At 33.8% G+C, this 22,510-nt stretch overlaps 1 protein-coding gene across 11 annotated transcripts in view; it reads right to left on the reverse strand.

Annotated features, from left to right (window-relative positions):
• LOC128222114 (protein Daple-like) overlaps positions 1-22,510 on the reverse strand; it is a 127,853-nt gene that overhangs the window by 13,150 nt on the left and 92,193 nt on the right. For 10 of the 11 annotated variants that reach the window (XM_052930966.1, XM_052930967.1, XM_052930964.1 and 7 more), the window contains 6 exons: positions 16,073-16,093; positions 11,817-11,909; positions 3,826-3,924; positions 2,397-2,486; positions 2,029-2,091; positions 1,688-1,783 (listed from right to left, as the gene is read on the reverse strand). In XM_052930966.1, the coding sequence (XP_052786926.1) occupies positions 1,688-1,783; positions 2,029-2,091; positions 2,397-2,486; positions 3,826-3,924; positions 11,817-11,909; positions 16,073-16,093 (462 nt within the window). Of the gene's footprint in view, positions 1-509; positions 1,635-1,687; positions 1,784-2,028; positions 2,092-2,396; positions 2,487-3,825; positions 3,925-11,816; positions 11,910-16,072; positions 16,094-22,510 lie in introns of those variants that run through there. The other variant, XM_052930973.1, reaches the window with a different exon arrangement.

Below are 22,510 nucleotides of genomic sequence, written 5' to 3' on the forward strand. Positions count from 1 at the left end.
TTGAGTTCATTTTTGCATAAACCGGTCGACCTTTCGTGACCTATGTAGGCGGAGTTTGGCAACAAAGCAACGCTCTGATTGGGCGTATTGATCTTAATACGATCTACTTTATTGCTTAATATAGCATAGTACATGTTCTGTTGAATGCCGACTTGTTTACATGTTTCTTTTGATGTTTTACGAAGAATTTAAATGAAAGCCATTATTTTCTAGAAATATCATTTGGAAAATGCTTTATTTTGCATTTGATAACCAAAGAACACGCATTGAACAAATAATAAAGACAAATTAAAATTAACACGGTTTTTACTACGGTTCGTCTGTAACAACTGTCAAAACAAACATGGCTGATGATTCTAAATTCGGCGATTTATTTCTAGGACAAATGTATTCGTTCGAACAAACATCTTCATATTGACAATTCGAGAAGACTAGCACATCACAACACTTCAATATATTTGCGAATGTTAAAAGACAACAAAAAAATGAAATTATGACGCTATAATTACCTTGAACTGGAGGTAATCCATGAAAGCACCATGACCACATTTCTTATGCCCACTCACATGGGTCATGCATGTGTAAAACATGAGTTAAAATATATCGAAAGTTCTCTTGATTAAAATGAACATATTACAACAAACATCATTATTATCCCACATATTTTACAGAAACTACCAAATGATAAAGATGAATCTTTGATTATTTATTTCTTTCTGCCGATTAATTATGGACTATTTATTATGCGGAGGATAAAAAGAACGCCCAGCTAAAACACCAAGGGTGACAAGTGCTCTTACCATTTACACTCGTTCGTCACGTTTTGTTCCCCTTTGTTGTAATTAAAGGCTTATTCTCAATCGCTATTAGGACGATAAAAAATAACATAATCACATGAAATAACTGGAACAATCGTCTACAAGTGTCAATTTGAGATGACTTGCACATTATTAAACTACAATTTGATCGAAAACATTAAAAGACAGCTCAAGAATAGTATTTTGACACTTTTTTACCAGTTAAACTGAACGTAATCCATAAAATCATTGTGACAGCATTTATTATGCCCACTCACATTGGGCATTCATATGTAAAACAGGAGTACAAATATATCGATATTTTTTCGTGATAGAAACAAGAATATTACAAAGGAGATCAGAATTACCACCATATGTATTACAGTAAATACCAAATTATTAAAAATAATCTTAAATTATTTATGTTCTTCTGCAAATTATTTCTACTTTTTATTATGCCGAAAATAAAAAGAACGCCAAGATTTAACACCAATGGCGACAAGTTCTCTTACCATTTACATCTGCTCTTGCGTTTTGTTTGCTTTATTGTAATTAAAAGTTTGTTATCGGAACTTTTAAGGTTGAAAAATTAACAAATAAAAAGGGAGAATGTAAAAAGAAGAATTGATTATTATTGTTTGTGTGTTCGTGCAGTTTGAACGCTCGGCTGCGATTATGCAACTTTACCAAAAATTGCTAGTGCGATTCATGGAATCGCAAAATCGCGGCCGAGCGTTCATACTGCATGCACGCACACAAATAAGAATCAACCCTTATATGAAAATGCCTTTATGTATTTTTAATGGTACAGGTCCTGTTATGCTGGAAAGTGAAATATTTTTCGAATTCCAAGCTATTAATGTTTTATATGATATTGACGTAAACCGTACTTTATTGTATTCTGCAGTGTTTGAAGCTCCTTTCTTTTTTTGTCTAATTCCTTTTGTTTCTGCCTTAAGGCATTACTTCTCTTATTGTTGCATGTTCTGTAAAAAAGAAATTATATTTATTTTCGCCTCAAATTTAAGTAATATTAAGAATATCTTCCGCGAAAAATATCTGATACTATATTGTATTACTGAATTATTATCTTTGAAGCTGTTTTAATTATGCAAAACACAATTGGTATGAAGATTTTGACGTGCCACAAAATCGTTCTGGGTTATACGAAACTGTTTGTTTAAAGTAGCTAGCTGCCTTTATTTGTTTAATCTATGTAACAAAGGCTTACCTCAAACCGGAACATTCTTTCTCTAAGTTTTCAATTTCCATTAACAGAGATTTTTCTTTGTCCCTGAAATAGAAAGAGCTAAAAGTATGAAACATTTTTTTTTTACATTAAATTCATTAATTAAATTTATCATGGCTTAGCAAACGCGAGCTATTAGTTAATCATTACTTAGTAAAGGCAGGGCCAATAATAACATTTCAGACCCTTATTTTAAGTTACATCGGCACAGAACTTTAACAGATATACATACAATTGTAAGATTTTCAAAGTGGTTTTATAATATGCAATGTTTAATGATATGGTGAGGCTTATCTTAATCAGTTGTTTATAGCAAACAAAATATGAATTATATTAACTCATACACGAACCGGGATTTGTTTATCACTTCCTGTTGTTCGTCTATTTTCTTTGCAAGTTTTTCGTTTTTCTTCGCCATTTTTTGTATCTTCTTAAGTCGACTGAAATAATCTTTAACTTAGTAATTTTGTGTACTAATGAGTTTGCATTTTTATCCAAGACGCTGCTCCAACACAGGTTTTGTGGACCAGATAGTAAAATCAAACGAATTATTCTGAAGTTGGATTTTATGTCATGAAGTCGTGTAGAAATTATATCAATCCTTGTGTTTAAATTTTATATTACCAACAAACGTGCAAATTTTAAATATGATATTAAGGAGAATTTCAGGTTCATCCATTAGTTACCGAAATTGAAGCTATGATACTAAGATAGTAGAAAACAACACTATCTTGACAAAGTATAAGGACTTGACTAATCGTTTAAATTTTAAATAAATACTGCTGCTGATAAATCCTAAAACACAGCAATATTTGAATCGTTGCTAAAATTAATAAAACAAATGTATTATACAAATGTATTTTTAGTATGGTAAAAATATATGACCATCAAAAAAAACCAACAACATATTTTCTCTGATATAGCCATACTCGGAGGGAAACACAAAAATATAAAAGATGTGATCATTATTCGTGTTTCCACCTCAGAAAAAAGGTCATTCGAAAGAACGACAGATTTGGGTGTCATTTCGTTCAAATATTATTCTAGTACTTGTGTCTTATTTAAGCGCAGAAACTTTATATAATGATGATTAAGAATCCCGTGCCCACATATATCGACAATTTTGAAACTTTTAAAGAGTTTTGAGGCTTATAGAGGAAAAATTATTTGAGATAAAAATATGAACTACTTTTTGTTTTATAAAACCATATTTAAGTAAGTAGGTTTGCTTGATGAAATAAGATATTTAAGTGAAATGCGTTTAAGATTTTTTGAAGAATTAGGGCCAGTGGGGAAAAATCAAAGTCACCAAGCAAAGGAAACCTTATGATTGATCGGTTAGACAAAACTAAGATTTGTTTTATTGTAATTGAATATGTATGAAGCTTAGAGCAATAAATAAAGGCTCATGCTATAACAAAAACAAAATCAAAAAGATAATAACAGTATTTATTAAAAAAATCAATATATAAATGGCCACGAATTTCTCACTAACATTAGTGCATGCGTACATAATTCAATACATAAATATATCCCTAGGGGAAAGCATATATATATATAAAGGTGATTTGTGATTACGGTCGAAGCAACAGTGATGCTCTCGTATATTGCTAAGACGACATGTACTTAATTTGGATATACAGTCTCGTATCGGTCTCCCACTGCATTTTGAGCTGATCCCACATCATGTCAGGCAGAGTGTAAATAATATGGTTTTAATGCATAAAGAGATCATCAAATGAAACTAGTTCATTTGACGATGGAATAACACATATCTACCTCCGGGCATCATCAATCTTTGTTCTATTTCGATCAGCAAATTCGTCATCTAGAAACACCTGTTGGTCGCTTGCTTCTGAGGCGGTAGATGTCAGTGGCCTAAGAATATTTTGAATACTTTCATGTAAACGTATAATTACTCAACAATCATTCAATCAATATCGAGCAGTACCAATGATGATGGAAAATAACAAAACACGTTCTGAAGCATAAACAATTCCAGTTTTGGGATCAGTTGGAAAAAAAACAAAAACATATGCCTTGTCTTTAAAACAAGTAGTATGTTTTTATTTGTATAATCAAAGGTCAAACACAAACGAAGTTATTTTCACATGTATTTATATAATAATCACTGAAGCACACGGGTACTGGTAATTGTCTCTATGCTCGTTGACACACGGAAACTGGTATTCGTATCGATGCTCATTAACACACGGTATCTTGTAAATGTCTCTAGCAATTGTCCCTATGCTCATGGACATAAGTGAACTAGTAATTATCTCTATGATTATGGACATAAGGGAACTTGTAATTGTCTCAATGCTCATGGACATAAGGGAACTAGTAAATGACTCTATGCTTATGGACATAAGCTAACTATTAATTGTCTCTATGCTTATGGACATAAGGGAACCGGTAATTATCTCAATGCTCATGAACATAAGGGAACCGGTAATTATCTCAACGCTCATGATCGTAAGGGAACTGGTAAATAACTGTAGCTCATGGACATAAGGGAAATAGTTATTTTCTCTATGCTCATGAACATAAGGGCACTGGTAATTATCTATGAGAACTGGAAATTGTCGCTATGCTCATTAACATAAGGGAATTGGTAATTGTCTCGATGCTCATGGACATAAGGGAACTAGTAATTTTCTCTATGCTCATGGACCTATGGGAACTGGTAATTGACTCTATGCATATTAACATAAGGGAACTGGTAATTGTCTCTATGCTCATGGACATATGGGAACTGGTAATTGTCTCTATGCTCATGGACATAAGGGAACTGGTGATTGTTTCTATGCTCATGGACATAAGGCAACAAGTAATTGTCTCTATGCTCATGAATATAAGGAACCTGGACATTTTCTCTATGCTCATCGACATAAGGGAAGTGGTAATTTTGTATATGCTCATGAACATAAGGGAACTGGTAATTGCATCAATGTTCATGGAAATAATGGAACAAGTAATAGTCTCAATGCTCATAGACATAAGGGAACTGGTAATTGTCTTTATGCTCATGGACATAATGGAACTACTAATTGTCTCAAAGCTCATGGACATAATGGAACTAGTAATTGTCTCAATGCTCATGGACATAAGGGAACTGGTAATTGTCTTTATGCTCATGAACATAAGGGAACTGGTAATTGTCTCAATGCTCATGAACATAAGGGAATTGGTAATTTTCTCGATGCTTGTGAACATAATGGAACTATTAATTGTCTCAATATTCATGGACATAATGGAACTAGTTATTGTCTCAATGCTCATGGACATAATGGAACTAGTAATTGTCTCAATGCTCATGGACATAATGGAACTAGTAATTGTCTCAATGCTCATGGACATAATGGAACTAGTTATTGTCTCAATGCTCATGGACATATGGGAACTAGTAAGTGTCTCTATGCCCATGTACATGAGGGAACTGGTAATTGTCTCTATGCTAATGGACATAAAGGAACTGGTAATTGTCTCTATGCTCATGAACATAAGATTACTGGTAATTGTATCTATGCTCATGAACATAAGGGAACTGGTAATTGTCTCTACGTTCATGAACATAAAATAACTGGTAATTGTCTCTATGCTTATGGACATAAGGGAACAACTGGTAATTGTCTCGATGCTCATGGACATATGGGAACTAGTAATTGTCTCTATGCTCAAGAACATAAGGGAACTGGTAATTGTTTCAATGCTCATGGACATATGGGAACTAGTAATTGTCTCTATGCTCAAGAATATAAGGGAACTGGTAATTGTTTCAATGCTCATGGACATATGGGAACTAGTAATTGTCTCTATGCTCAAGAACATAAGGGAACTGGTAATTGTTTCAATGCTCATGGACATATGGGAACTAGTTATTGTCTAAATGCTCATGGACATATGGGAACTAGTAATTGTCTCTATGCTCAAGAACATAAGAGAACTGGTTATTGTCTCAATGCTCATGGACATATGGGAACTAGTAAGTGTCTCTATGCCCATGTACATGAGGGAACTGGTAATTGTCTCTATGCTCAAGAACATAAGGGAACTGGTTATTGTCTCAATGCTCATGGACATATGGGAACTGGTAATTGTCTCTATGCTCAAGAACATAAGGGAACTGGTTATTGTCTCGATGCTCATGGACATATGGGAACTGGTTATTGTCTCAATGCTCATGGACATATGGGAACTAGTAAGTGTCTCTATGCCCATGTACATGAGGAACTGGTAATTGTCTCTATGCTCAAGAACATAAGGGAACTGGTTATTGTCTCAATGCTCATGGACATATAGGAGCTAGAAAGTGTCTCTATGCCCATGTACATGAGGGAACTGGTAATTGTCTCTATGTTCATGAACATAAGGGACCTGGTCATTGTCTCCATGCTCATGGGCTTATGAACATAAGGGAACTGGTAATTGTATCGATGCTTGTGGACATAAGGGAACTGGTAATTGTCTCTATGCTTATGGACATAAGAGAACTGGTAATTGTCTCAATGCTCATGGACATAATGGAACTAGTAATTGTCTCAATGCTCATGGACATAATGGAACTGGTTATTGTCTCAATGCTCATGGACATATGGGAACTAGTAAGTGTCTCTATGCCCATGTACATGAGGGAACTGGTAATTGTCTCTATGCTAATGGACATAAAGGAACTGGTAATTGTCTCTATGCTTATGAACATAAGATTACTGGTAATTGTATATATGCTCATGAACATAAGGGAACTGGTAATTGTCTCTACGTTCATGAACATAAAAGAACTGGTAATTGTCTCTATGCTTATGGACATAAGGGAACAACTGGTAATTGTCTCGATGCTCATGGACATATGGGAACTAGTAATTGTCTCTATGCTCAAGAATATAAGGGAACTGGTAATTGTTTCAATGCTCATGGACATATGGGAACTAGTAATTGTCTCTATGCTCAAGAACATAAGGGAACTGGTAATTGTTTCAATGCTCATGGACATATGGGAACTAGTTATTGTCTAAATGCTCATGGACATATGGGAACTAGTAATTGTCTCTATGCTCAAGAACATAAGAGAACTGGTTATTGTCTCAATGCTCATGGACATATGGGAACTAGTAAGTGTCTCTATGCCCATGTACATGAGGGAACTGGTAATTGTGTCTATGTTCAAGAACATAAGGGAACTGATTATTGTCTCAATGCTCATGGACATATGGAAACTGGTAATTGTCTCTATGCTCAAGAACATAAGGGAACTGGTTATTGTCTCGATGCTCATGGACATATGGGAACTGGTTATTGTCTCAATGCTCATGGACATATTGGAACTAGTAAGTGTCTCTATGCCCATGTACATGAGGGAACTGGTAATTGTCTCTATGCTCAAGAACATAAGGGAACTGGTTATTGTCTCAATGCTCATGGACATATAGGAGCTAGAAAGTGTCTCTATGCCCATGTACATGAGGGAACTGGTAATTGTCTCTATGTTCATGAACATAAGGGACCTGGTCATTGTCTCCATGTTCATGGGCTTATGAACATAAGGGAACTGGTAATTGTATCGATGCTTGTGGACATAAGGGAACTGGTAATTGTCTCTATGCTTATGGACATAAGAGAACTGGTAATTGTCTATATGCTCATGAACATATGGGAACTAGTTATTGTCTCAATGCTCATTGACATATGGGAACTAGTAATTGTCTCTATGCTCAAGAACAAAAGGGAACAACTGGTAATTGTTTCAATGCTCATTGACGTATGGGAACTAGTAAGTGTCTCTATGCCCATGTACATGAGGGAACTGGTAATTGTCTATATGCTCAAGAACATAAGGGAACTGGTCATTGTCTCAATGCTCATGGACATATGGGAACTAGTAAGTGTCTCTATGCCCATGTACATGAGGAAACTGGTAATTGTCTCTATGTTCAAGAACATAAGGGAACTGGTTATTGTCTCAATGCTCATGGACATATGGGAACTAGTAATTGTCTCTATGCTCAAGAACATAAGGGAACTGGTTATTGTCTCGATGCTCATGGACATATGGGAACTGGTTATTGTCTCAATGCTCAAGAACATAAGGGAACTGGTTATTGTCTCGATGCTCAAGAACATATGGGAACTGGTTATTGTCTCAATGTTCATGGACATATGGGAAATAGTAAGTGTCTCTATGCTCAAGAAAATAAGGGAACTGGTTATTGTCTCAATGCTCATGGGCATATGGGAACTAGAAAGTGTCTCTATGCCCATGTACATGGGGGAACTGGTAATCGTCTCTATGTTCATGAACATAAGGGACCTGGTCATTGTCTCCATGCTCATGGGCTTATGAACATAAGGGAACTGGTAATTGTATCGATGCTTGTGGACATAAGGGAAACGGTAATTGTCTCTATGCTTATGGACATAAGAGAACTGGTAATTGTCTATATGCTCATGAACATATGGGAACTAGTTATTGTCTAAATGTTCGTTGACACATGGGAACTAGTTAGTGTCTCTATGCTCAAGAACATAAGGGAACTGGTTATTGTCTCAATGCTCATGGACATATGGGAACTAGTTATTGTTTCAATGCTCAAGAACATAAGGGAACTGGTTATTGTCTCAATGCTCATGGACATATGGGAACTAGTTATTGTCTCAATGCTCATGGACATATGGGAACTAGTTATTGTCTCAATGCTGATGGACATATGGGAACTAGTAATTGTCTCTATGCTCAAGAACATATGGGAACTGGTAAATGTCTCAATGTTCATAGACATATGGGAACTAGTAATTGTCTCTATGCTCAAGAACATAAGGGAACTGGTTATTGTCTCAATGCTCATGGACATATGGGAACTAGTAAGTGTCTCTATGCCCATGTACATGAGGGAACTGGTAATTGTCTCTATGTTCATGAACATAAGGGACCTGGTCATTGTCTCCATGCTAATGGGCTTATGAACATAAGGGAACTGGTAATTGTATCGATGCTTGTGGACATAAGGGAACTGGTAATTGTCTCTATGCTTATGGACATAAGGGAACTGGTAATTGTCTATATGCTCATGAACATATGGGAACTAATTATTGTCTCTATGCTTATGGACATAAGGGAACTGGTAATTGTCTCTATGCTCATGGACGCGAAGGAACTAGAAATTGTTTTTATGCTCATGAACGTATAAATACTAGTAATTGTCTTTATATTCATAAGCATATGAGAACTGATATTTTTCACTATGCTTATGGACTTAAGGGAACTGGTAGTTGTGTCTATGCTTATGGACATAAAGGAACAGGAAATTGTCTCTATGCCCTTGAACGTAAGGGAACTGGTAATTGCCTCTATGCTCTAGAACATAAGGGAACGGTTAATTGTGTATATGCTAATGGACATGAGGGAAATTGTAATTGTCTCAATGCCCAAGAACATAATGGAACTGGTAATTGTCTCTATGCTCATGGGCAAAATAAAACTATTGATTGTCTCTTTGGCCGTGGACATGAGTGAACTGGTAATTATCTCTATGCTCATGAACAAGAGGGAACCGGTCATTGTCTCGATGCACAGGGACATGAAGGAACTGGTGATTGTTTCTATGCTCATGGACATAAGGGAACTGGTAATTGTCTCTATGCTCATGGACATATGGGAACCGGCAATTATCTCGATGCCCATGGACATGAGGGAACTGGTAATTGTCGCTATGCTAATGGACATGAGGGAACTGGTAATTGTCTCTATGCTGATGGACATTAAGGAACTGATAATTGTTTCTCTGCTCATGGACATATGGGAACCGGTAATTATCTGTATGTCCATGGACATAAGGGAACTTGTTATTTTCCCTATGCTCATTTAATATTGAAAGTTGTAATTGTCTCTATTTTCATAGAATATGGGAAGTGGTTATTTTCTCTATGTTCATGAACATAAAGGAACTGGTAATTGTCTGTATTCTCGTGGGATTATGAGAACTGTAAATTGTCTCTATGCCCATGGACATGAGGAAACTTGTAATTATCCTTATGCCCATGGACATAAGGGAACTGGTAATTGACTTGATGCTGATGGACATATGGGAACTGCTAATTTTATCTATGCGCATGAACATAAGGAAACTGGTAATTGTCTCTATGCGCATGGGCATAAGACAACTATTAATTGTCTCGTTGCCCGTGGTACTGGTAATTATATATATGCTCATGAACAAGAGAGAACCGGTATTTGTCTCGATTCCCAGGGACATAAAGGAACTGGTAATTGTCTCTATGTTCATGAGCATAAGTGAACTGGTAATTGTCTCTATGCCCATGGACATATGGGAACCAGTAATTGTCTCGATGCCAATAGTCATGAAGGAACTGGTAATTGTCTATATGCTTATAGGCATAAGGGAACTGGTAATTGCCTTTATGCTCATGGACACATGGGAACCGGTAATTGTCTCGATACCCATAGACATGAAGGAACTGGTGATTGTCACTTTTATCATGGACATAATGGAACTGGTAATTTTCTCTATGCGCATAGGCATAAGATAACTATTAATTGTGTCTTTGCCCGTGGACATGAGGGAACTGGTAATTATCTCTATGCTCATGAACAAGATGGAATCGGTAATTGTCTCGATGCACAGGGACATGACGGAACTGGTAATTGTCTCTATGCTTATGGGCATATGGGAACTGGTAATTGCCTCTATGCTCATGGACATATGGGAACCGGTAATTGTCTCGATACCCATGGACATGAGGGAACTGGTGATTGTCTCTATTATCATGGACATAAGGGAACTGGTAATTTTCTCTATGGTCATGGGTATAGGGGAACTGGTATTTGTCTCTATGCACATGGACCTAATGGAACTGGTAATTGTCTCGATGCTAATGGACATAAGGGAACTGGTAATTGTCTCTATGCTCACGAACATATGGGAAATGTTAATTGTGTATATGCTTATGAACATATGGGAACTGGTAATTGTCTCTATGCTCATGGACATATGGGAAATGGTAATTGTGTATATGCGCATGGACATATGGGAACTGGTTATTGTCTGTATGCTCATGGACATATGGGAAATGGTAATTGTGTATATGCTCATGAACATATTTTAACTGGTTTTTGTCTCTTAGCTTATGTACACAAGGGAACTGGTAAGTGTCTTGATGCTCATTGCCACAAGGGAACTGATAGTTGGCTCGACGCTCTTGGACACAATGAAACTGGTATTTGTCTCTATGCTTATTGACACAAGGGGACGTGTCGCCTACATATAGCTGACCTTTACTTTGAATAAAACAACTTAATAACATCACATATTTTTTTTATATCAACGCAGTGCATTAATTGTAAATATATTTAAGTTCTAGTAGAGAGATAAGTGGAAAATAACATGATCATTTTAGCCATTTGCCGCATTATGTGATGACTCAACACAAACCAGCACATATTTTACATAATAGCTTGACTCACCTTTAGGAAACGAATAGTGACTTACTGAATGAAATTGTTAATTTAGTTTAAAATAAAAAAAGTAAAATGAGATTAGCTTTGTTAAATGCCTAATATTATTCACTTCGGTATGTAATTTTCGCATGTAATGCAGAAAGACTTAAAGCTATTGTCTGACGACACGTTACTAGTTCTAAACCTTTCACGGACAATGTATAATACGGTTTGATGCAGAAAGAGATGCAATTTTAAACACATTTATTATTTCGTCGCTGTAATTTTACGGATCATTATAAACTTGTGATCGCCTCACCTTTGAGCTTCGTTAACTGGAATTTTATCACCGAGGCGTTCGTCTTGAAACATTTGCTGATCCTCATCTTCTTTGGACCACTCTGACTCCCCTCTACAATAATTACACATTCGTTATAATTATATCATATCGCCATTACATATTGTACTAACCATTATCATGTGTCATAATAGACCATCATATTACAGTAGATGATAGGATAGATATGCACCCTCTTGTGTCAACGTGATGTATGCATTTGGTTGTTAAACGGAGTCAGCAGTTCATTGACCTTAGATGTATCGAAAGATGCAAGCCCTATTAACCGCCACCTGCCCAATTCCCCACCAATATATCATATCACCACTACACATTGTACTCACCATTATCATGTGTCATTATAGACCCTCGTGTGTCAACGTGATGTATACATTTGGTTGTTAAACGGTGTCAGCCAGTTCATTGACCTTAGATGTAACCAAAGATGCAAGCCCTATTCACCGCCACCTGCCCAACCCCCACCAAAATATACCAAACAACAATTGACAAGACGAATAAGGAGATTTTTATTGGAACTAAGTCAAAGGAAGATTCATGATATAAACAGAAAACGGTTTAAATCTGCCAAACTGGAATTTCGACACTCTCCTTCCTTCAATCTGTCATAAATATATATAAGCTAAGCACCTATTATTGGTTCTAAACAAGTGTTATTGTTAAAACGGATATTTTAATGAGTATTTATTAACATTAAAGTACCTAGCTTGTTATGTTATTTCAAGAACTGATAGTCGTATATTGAAGGTTAAATTTGGCTGAGCTTCAATATTATAATAGTTTACTTTTTACCAAAGATGATATTGTTGACAAGTGTTGATTGAGAATCCTTATTGTACAGAACTTGATTGATAGGTGTGAAATACATGTATTCACCATAAGCAAAACATGTTATATAGCTGCATGTAGGTTTAAACTGTTATTTACATGAACTGTTAAATAACTTATTTTTGTTTGTTAAATCTTATTTTTGTTTGTTAAATATCTAGTGAAAAGTAAAGGTACTGTATCATTTAGATATATATATTTCAAAGAAGATTGGTTTAAAATAAATAACGTATGAAATGTGTGATTACATCAATATATTTTATTTCTTTTATAATAATGTCTTACATGTACAAACATAACTAAGCATAAGTTCACAACCCTAAGACATATTAAAGTTTTTAAAGTTTTCTTTTTTAGAAAAACCTTACACTAGATCTGTGATGTTTGAATGAATTTGATAAACTGATGGCTAAGATGTGCACAGAAATAATTGCTTTCCGTCCAGAACATATATGCTATATAAGTCAAGCATGTGTAAGATACAGTGCATGTAAAAATGTTCCAGATTAAACATTATTTTGTAGTTCGATTATCATAAATGTTTATTGTATAAAAATATAGATGAAATAGGAAAAGATATATTAAACGTAAACACTATACGGAGTTTTCTTTTTTAAAATGGTGACGTCACTACGGCTTACCAACACTTTTATATAACATGTTTAAACGTTATTAATTTAATAAATGCATATAATCATTGGCATATAACATGCTGATTTGATTGAAACGAAAGCATTGCTTATATAGTTTCTCTGAATCCATGGAAATGTAATTAAACGTTTTGCATAGTAAGAAGGTTATACGAGTTCCAATACATGTACATGTGTTGTTGATGAAATCGTGTTTATACATCATGCACATAATTATCTAAGTAGAGGATCTCAAAAGAGTGTTTATTTTGTATTGAATTTATTAAACGAGTTCATTTTAAAAACGATAAAAACGAGGCTTTGCATGTATAGGCATGGCACTTGAACATGGACGTTAAAAATGAACACATTATGGCACTGGTCTATTTTACAGAACGTTATTTTTCTACTTCTACTCCAAAATAAACCATTTGGTTAGCTGAAACATAATAGAGCATTGCTTGAACTTATTGTTTTCGAAATTTGAAACTTTTTATTCAGAAAAAAAGTCAACGGGGGAAGGTTTATAGCAGCCTGGCAAATAGCCTGTAATATTTGTCAAAACTCTGTTCCCAGAAACATTAATGTTAAAAATGAAGCAAATTGAGTTGCGATGTTAATTTCTGAAAAGCATTTGTTTCTGCTGGTTGCAAAACTTAATATATATCTCATTTGTTGAAAAATATAACACACACTTGATGATTAATATGTCATCACATTTGACGAGTAAAGTAAAAATAGTGAGAAACTGGCGGTAAGAAAAGCACAGATAACACATATTGTGTTTTCGGTTCGAAGAATTATGTAAGATAAATCTCGATTCCATTATTGCAATTCCTCCGTTTAAATGTAAAAATTGGTATATATTAAATCAACCAGTTGACATATGTAAATTACCTATTAAATACACTATCTGTTACAATGATTATGATTTGGTTTCGATTTTGAAACGAAAATTCATCAAAATTATATCGCCGACAGTTGAAATTTTGTGCTGAAAATGCGTGTTGTTATGGATACTAGAAATTAATATACAACGTTTGAAATCATTCACCATTTTTATACCATCAACGAAGTATTCGACTGCACCTTACTGCGTTTTTACTTACCCCTCATCCAAAAGCATTGTGAATGGAATTTATAGTTAATATGCTTATATTCCGTGAAAATCTATTGATTCAGGAATGTTCATGAACTATTTTGAAATAATCAATGTTTTTCTCATTGAGCTGAAAAGTGAAAACAACCAATCATTAGTTAGTTGCTATGTCAGGATGTCTGTGAACGTTTTGAAAATCAGGTGATATTTGTTTTACTTAGTTTTATGAAGGTGATGCTGCATTTGTACACTAGTCATAAGGTTCATAACAAGGGTCAGGAATAAAAATAATGGTTTCATAATGTCCTGATTACATTTTACAATATGTCTGCTACAGCGATATTATTAAAATGAATGATGATTATAAATAGGTAAAGGATAGTAGACATAGTACAGCATTAACAAGCATGCCACTAGGGTTAACGTTGCTATAATTTATTCTAAGAAATATTTACATTCCCGTAGTAGCATGGCTATGTTCATAACGTATTCCGGTACTAGCGTAGCAATGTTAATAACGTGTTCCCGTTATATGCATGGTTACGTAGCTTACGTATTAACGTATAAGCATGTTAACAAACTTGGTTTTCATTTGCTGGTAACATTTTAGATATTGTGATATTGTGAAATTTAGGGATTGTTTACCACAAGACTGGCATCGAATGATCATTTACTTCTGAAAAACTGGAATATGACAGGCATAGAATGCGACTCTTGATTGTTTTGTGTTTTTACGATCCTTATGAATTTCATAAACTCTCCCCAATAATTAGGTCTTAAAGGTGAAACTTGCTTGAACTTTGCTGAGTAAATACAAACTTCAGTTATTATCGTGACCAAGAAAAGTAAGTTCCATATTTTGTTTTATTCCTGACCCTTGTTTGATTAAAATTCGGTTTCTGCAATATAATTAAGTTCGTAATATCTTCCTTTTTGTGATTTATTTCATGGCCTTGAAACTACTTTCCACGCGTGTACAATCACGAAATAATTTTGAGACAGAAGGAGACGTATCTTATATCTCAAATCCAAACATAGGTACGTACAGTATGTATATAAGGATGTCGTATTTTAAACTGAAGTTGTTTACATAAGTTATAGAATAATTATGAAACACATTTTAAATAGTTCATGAACATTCCTGAATCAAGTTTTCGCCTAGAAATACAATTACTTTTTATTTATATTCACGCATTTGTATTTAAAACAAAATAATATAACTACGTATACCATGGTTGGCTTGCTGTACATTTTCATTAAAGCAAACACAAAATTGTAACTTTGTTTTCATCCCTTTCGATATTGTTGCTCATATATACACATATAATTTAGCATGCACGAACTACGTTGGGATTAATTCAAATTTATATATGAGGATGTATAAAACTAGCTTTATAATTAATAAGCTGCCATGTAAGACGAGTAGAATTGATACTGATGGTCTACATTAAACATACAAAAAATGATTTGTGTTTTCCGACCTAATAAATTATGTTAAATACATCTTAACACATGTTAAGATACATTGAAACTAAAATAGAAGCCGACATTGGAACATTATGTTTTCATTTCATTAACATCATCGCCATTTAAATAAAGGAATGTATACATAAACGAGTTTGCGATACATCAAAAGTTATATTTTTAAAACTTAACATACTTACAATTGTCTCTCTTCCTTTTCCCTGAAAGGAGAAATACATCAATCAATAGTTAAACGAGTACGGTGTATGTGATAAATTGGAGATGCATATGCACGCGGAAAGAAGGGGTTTGTTGACGCACATAAAGTCATATAATAACTCGTGCATAACAAAAAGGGATAATACGATGATTGAGTAATGTCCACAATTGGTTGTTTCTCTGACATCGGAGATAATAAATTATTGTTATCGAAAATTAAGTTTCGAAAACAGTTAAAAAAATATAGAATGCATATAATTTAATAATTTAGAAAGCATGCAACATGATCGGGACAGGTAGATATGTTGTATACAAATCTTTAATTTAGCGGTTCGTAAAAAGACGATTATCAAGATTCAATATGTCCGGTTAACCAAATAGTATGGTTGCCGGTACAAAAAAAGTTTCTTCAGAATAAATTAATTCCAATCAATTATAATTGAATATATGTACTATTACAAAGCCTACTGCATACGTAAATGTTTATAATAATAACAGTTTAACTGTAGAATACTAGAAAATAATCATTGAGAACTCTACTATTGTCAAAGAATGTGGTATGCAGTTGCACAGAGATGTGACTTATCAGCAAGAGTTGATGCTATTGGGTAAAGTTAGATATGCGACAACCATATCAATGGACTAATTGACTAAGGTCAAAATTATATAAAACATTTTTTGAAAACTGTGCAGTTTATTCAAAATACATCACCCTGTTATCATATGAAAATTTTGCGCTGAAATATGTACTGTACGTCACACATACTTCGCAAATATAAACGCCAAATGAACCTGCCGAATTTATATCGTATATTCAACAATATACATGAACTAGTTTAGAGGCATGGATAATACTTACATTTGCTATTCATCAGATATATATCCTTGAACGTCGGCATAGTTTTATAAAAAATAGGCACTGATGCCTCGGCTCGGTTACAAGAATCATAGTAATACCAAAAGGTAAATGCAGTTTTTAGTGTGTCTTGCAGTTTCGTAAATGCAACCTTAACAGTATAATTACACTAAATACTTATTGTTTTAAAACAGTTTAGAATAATTATAAATTATTATACACATATTTTCGATGATTCTCCGTAGAGAAACGTACTCTATAAAAAGAGTTAAACAATTAAAACAAAGTTGGTGGAACACCGATAGAGGTCATTTCCCGTATAATTTATTATATTGGTTCAGATTACTTGATTAAGAAAATGCTCACATTTTTAAATGATCACATACATAAAAGTTGCATCTTAAAATTGTTTTATTTTCAGGACGTTTTTGATATTCTAAGAAACATACGTAACGTTAGCTAGGGTAAATAAAACATTATTTATTTTGGTCATTAAAAACTAATTTCATGAATTTACTTTTGCATTCTTCCAATTTCCCACAGCTTGAATTTTTTCGCTGATCAATTTATTAATACTCATACAAACACACTTCCAGTATCTATGCAAGGATAAAGCAACAATAAATATCTACACATACCAAAGATATATTTGGAATTCCCCCATATAAAAATATACTTATTACGTGTAAGTTTACCCCACTCGCTCTTTATTATAGTCTGCGAACATATACAATGTATGCTTAAGTTTAAGTAAAAGCACTTTAAATGGCATATTTTTAGTTCTAAAGCAGAATTGTTATTCCACTTCAAACAAACGATCTGATTAAAGTGATATAAACAAACCAAACTGGTTTGATAATATATGTGAAAGTGCCATGGATTGTTGTGTTCATCATAGGATAAACATTGGAGGTCCGATAGAGCTTATACATGTAAGAGATATCAGTCACAATTGCAATTGTGTACAATACACGCAAATACGCTTGTTGTGATACCCTGTTTCAAACGAATTCCTTTTTGTAACGAACTATATTTTCAACAGTAGTGCGATTCGATTTCAATCATGACCATGTACTTTTTTACATATCAGACATTGGACTTATAGAGTGAGCATTTGTGAATCTAGAAATCACTCAATCTACGAGGTGCGGTTTCGAACACTAAACAGTTCATGCCGTAGGTCCTATTGACCGCAGTTTATAATATATACATATGAACTGTCGGTCTTTGATTATGTAATATCTTATCCGACACAACGCTTTTTACATTCGTATGCAAATAGATTAACTTACGATCTCACCGACTAACTCACCGACTGACTCACCGACTGATTTTCTGACTGACTCACCGACTGACTCACCGATGGTCTACATTAAACATACAATAAATGATTTGTGTTTTCCGACCTGATAAATTATGTTAAATACATCTTAACACATGTTAAGATACATTGAAACTAAAATAGAAGCCAACATTGGAACATTATGTTTTCGTTTCATTAACATCATCGCCATTTAAATGAAAGAATGTATACATAAACGAGTTTGCGATACATCAAAAGTTATATTTTTAAAACTTAACATACTTTCAATTGTCTCTCTTTCTCTGCCCTGAAAGGAGAAATGCATCAATCAATAGGTAAACGAGTACGGTGTATGTGATAAATTGGAGATGTATATGCACGCGGAAAGAATGGGTTTGTTGACGCACATAAAGTCGTATGATAACTCGTGCATAACAAAAGGGATAATATGATGATTGAGTAATGTCCACAATTGGTTGTTTCTCTGACATCGGAGATAATAAATTATTGTTATCGAAAATTAAGTTTCGAAAACAGTTAAATAAATATAGAAGACATATAATTTAATAATTTAGAAAGCATGCAACATGATCGGGACAGTATTATATGTTGTATACAAATCTTTAAATTAGCGGTTCGTAAAAAGACGATTATCAAGATTCAATATGTCCGGTTAACCAAATAGTATGGTTACCGGTACAAAAAAAGTTTCTTCAGAATAAATTAATTTCAATCAATTATAATTGAATATATGTACTATTGCAATGCATATTGCCTACGTAAATGTTTATAATAATAACAGTTTAACTGTAGATTACTAGATAATAATCATTGAGAACTCTACTACTGTCAAAGAATGTGGTATGCAGTTGCACAGAGATGTGACTTATCAGCAAGAGTTGATGCTATTGGGTAAAGTTAAATATGCAACAACCATATCAATGGACTAATTGACTAAGGTCAAAATTATATTAAACATTTTTTGAAAACTGTGCAGTTGATTCAAAATACATCACCCTGTTATCATATGATATTTTTGCGCTGAAATATGTACTGTACGTCACACATACTTCGTAAATATAAACGCCAAATGAACCTGCCGAATTTATATCGTATATTCAACAATATACTTGAACTAGTTTAGAGGCATGGATAACACTTACATTTGCTATTTATCAGATATATATCACTGAACGTCGGCATTGCTTTTTTAAAGAATAGGCACTGATGCCTCGGCTCGGTTACAAGAATCATAGTAATACCAAAAGGTAAATGCATTTTTTAGTGTGTCTTGCAGTTTGGTTAAAATGTAACCTTAACAGTATAACTACACTAAATACTTGTTGTTTTGAAACAGTTGAGAATAATTATAAATTATTATACACATGATTTCGATGAATCTCCGTAAAGAAACGTACTCTATAAAAAAGAGTTAAACAATTAAAACAAAGTTGGTGGAACACCGATTGAGGTCATTTCCCGTATAATTTAGTAAATTGGTTCAGATTACTTGATTAAGAAAACGCTCACATTTTTTAAATGATCACATACATAAAAGTTGCATCTTAAAATTGTTTATTTTCAGGACGTTTTTGATTTTCTAAGAAACATACGTAACGTTAGCTAGGGTAAATAAAACATTATTTATTTTGGTCATTAAAAACTAATTTCATGAATTTACTTTTGCATTCTTCCAATTTCCCACAGCTTGAATTTTTTCGCTGATCAATTTATTAATACTCATACAAACACACTTCTAGTATCTATGCAAGGATAAAACAACAATAAATATCTACACATACCAAAGATATATTTGGAATTCCCCCATATAAAAAATATACTTATTACGTGAAAGTTTACCCCACTCGCACTTTATTATTGTTTGCGAACATATACAATGTATGCTTAAGTTTAACTAAAAGCACTTTAAATGGCATATTTTTAGTTCTAAAGCAAAATTTATATTCCACTTCAAACAAACGATCTGATTAAAGTGATATAAACAAACCAAACTGGTTCGATAATATATGTGAAAGTGCCATGGATTGTTGTGTTCATCATAGGATAAACATTGGAGGTCCGATAGAGCTTATACATGTAAGAGATATCAGTCACAATTGCAATTGTGTACAATACACGCAAATACGCTTGTTGTGATACCCTGTTTCAAACGAATTCCTCTTTGTAACGAACTATATTTTCAACAGTAGTGCGATTTGATTTCAATCATGACCATGTACTTTTTTACATATCAAACATTGGACTTATAGAGTGAGCATTTGTGAATCTAGAAATCACTCAATCTACGAGGTGCGGTTTCGAACACTAAACATTTCATGCCGTAGGTCCTATTGACCGCAGTTTATAATATATACATATGAACTGTCGGTCTTTGATTATGTAATATATTATCCAACACAACGCTGTTTACATTCGTATGCAAATAGATTAACTTACGATCTCACCGACTAACTCACCGACTGACTCACCGACTGACTTTCTGACTGACTCACCGACTGACTCACCGATTGTGAATCGAACACACAAAGAACTACTAAAAAGGTGGCGGCGGGACTGTAGTTCTTTTTCCTTGTTTGATCTTTGTAAACTCCTCAGATAAGCAACTGCTTCGGATGAAATTCTCGTCAAGCGCGTTCTCGGTCCTGGCAAACTTCGGCGCGTCAGTTCTGTCACATTATCTTTCACAAAGTCTTGAACACCATGCCTTGCCAATTACTTCAATTATTGTAATTCACTTTCATTAATAGACAAAAAACCGGCAAGGTATATATAACAATATAAAATTAATCTGAACAAGTGTATCTACGTTATATGGGTACATACGCAAAGATGTAAAAACATATATTAGTGTTCTATTCATACATGAATTTTATTTTTAGCTGAAATAATAATGTTTTTTAAACATTAATTACGATTTATTTCCAAGTGTACATTTCTATATATTATATTCATTTACTCTAATTGCATGCTAGATTGTCGTCAATATGAAAAACTATTATTTGGAGTGGTCGTTTTTTGTTATATTACGTAACAGAGGCCCCATAAATAATTAATTAGTTATAACTTTAGTTGATATTTGTCTGAAAACTGTCTTGTTATTGACTTGTAACGAATACTTCAACAATGAAACTTAAAATTACATATACATCGTTTGAAACCGGCAAGGTATATAAAATATATCTGAACAAGTATGTATCTTCGTTATATAGGTTTACATGCAAAGATGTAAAAAATATATATATGTTCTATTCATACATGATACTTGCCTTAAAACCATTCTATAAGCTCCTATCCGATAGAAAACAACAAAATCAATACTGTTCAATGATATTATTTTGGATGTCTCAGTTAAGCGATTTGGGACACCGATAAACGTATACAGGATAAACTTGCAACATGAGACCGGTAAGTCTTATAAACAGCATGCTTGACAAAAATGGAGCTTACAAACGCGGTCGACTGGCCGAAGAAAAACTGAGTTAAAATCCTCTTTCTAGGGAAAACTCAGAAACCCCTGCCTGTTTGTCATCCAGATTTTCAGGATTTGTCTCGTACCACTAGATGTCGGGCCTCATCACCCGTAAGCTCTTTTACAATTAGGAATAAAATACATATCATTTATATGATTCATGTACACGTACTATAACAAGTCATACAAGTGTCAATTACAACGCTATGTATACAAGTGAGAACAAAACGATCATTCATATGATGAAATTGCATAATAACAGAAAACTTTCACCTTAAACATTTGCTGGTAAAATTTTACAATCATTTGTATCGATGTTAGCGTATCGGGCTCCTAGAGCTGAATGCCTTTACATTATATGCGCACGAAATATTCGTGCCTATTAACCACTCGTGCATATAAAACGCCACCTGGCGGTTATTCCATTACAAGGGAAAGAAATTTTCTTCTAATTCGTTTCACTCAAACGCAGAAAATAATATTTATTTTCAGCTGAAGTAACAATGTCTTTTTTTTAGATCAATTATGATTTATATCCATGTGTATATTTTTATATATTTTATTCATTTACTCTTAATGCATGTCAGATTGTCGTTCAATATGAATACTTATTATCTGGAGTGTTCGTTATTTGTTATATTAGCCAGCTTATAAAGACGAATGTTGGCACTTCATAAGTTATTAAGACCCTACACCTAATAGAGGGCCAGTAAATAATTAATAAACTATAATGTTAGTTGCGATTGTTCTGAAAATCTATCTTCCTTGCC

This window comes from Mya arenaria, chromosome 16, assembly GCF_026914265.1.
Source record: "Mya arenaria isolate MELC-2E11 chromosome 16, ASM2691426v1".
NCBI lineage: Eukaryota > Metazoa > Mollusca > Bivalvia > Myida > Myidae > Mya > Mya arenaria.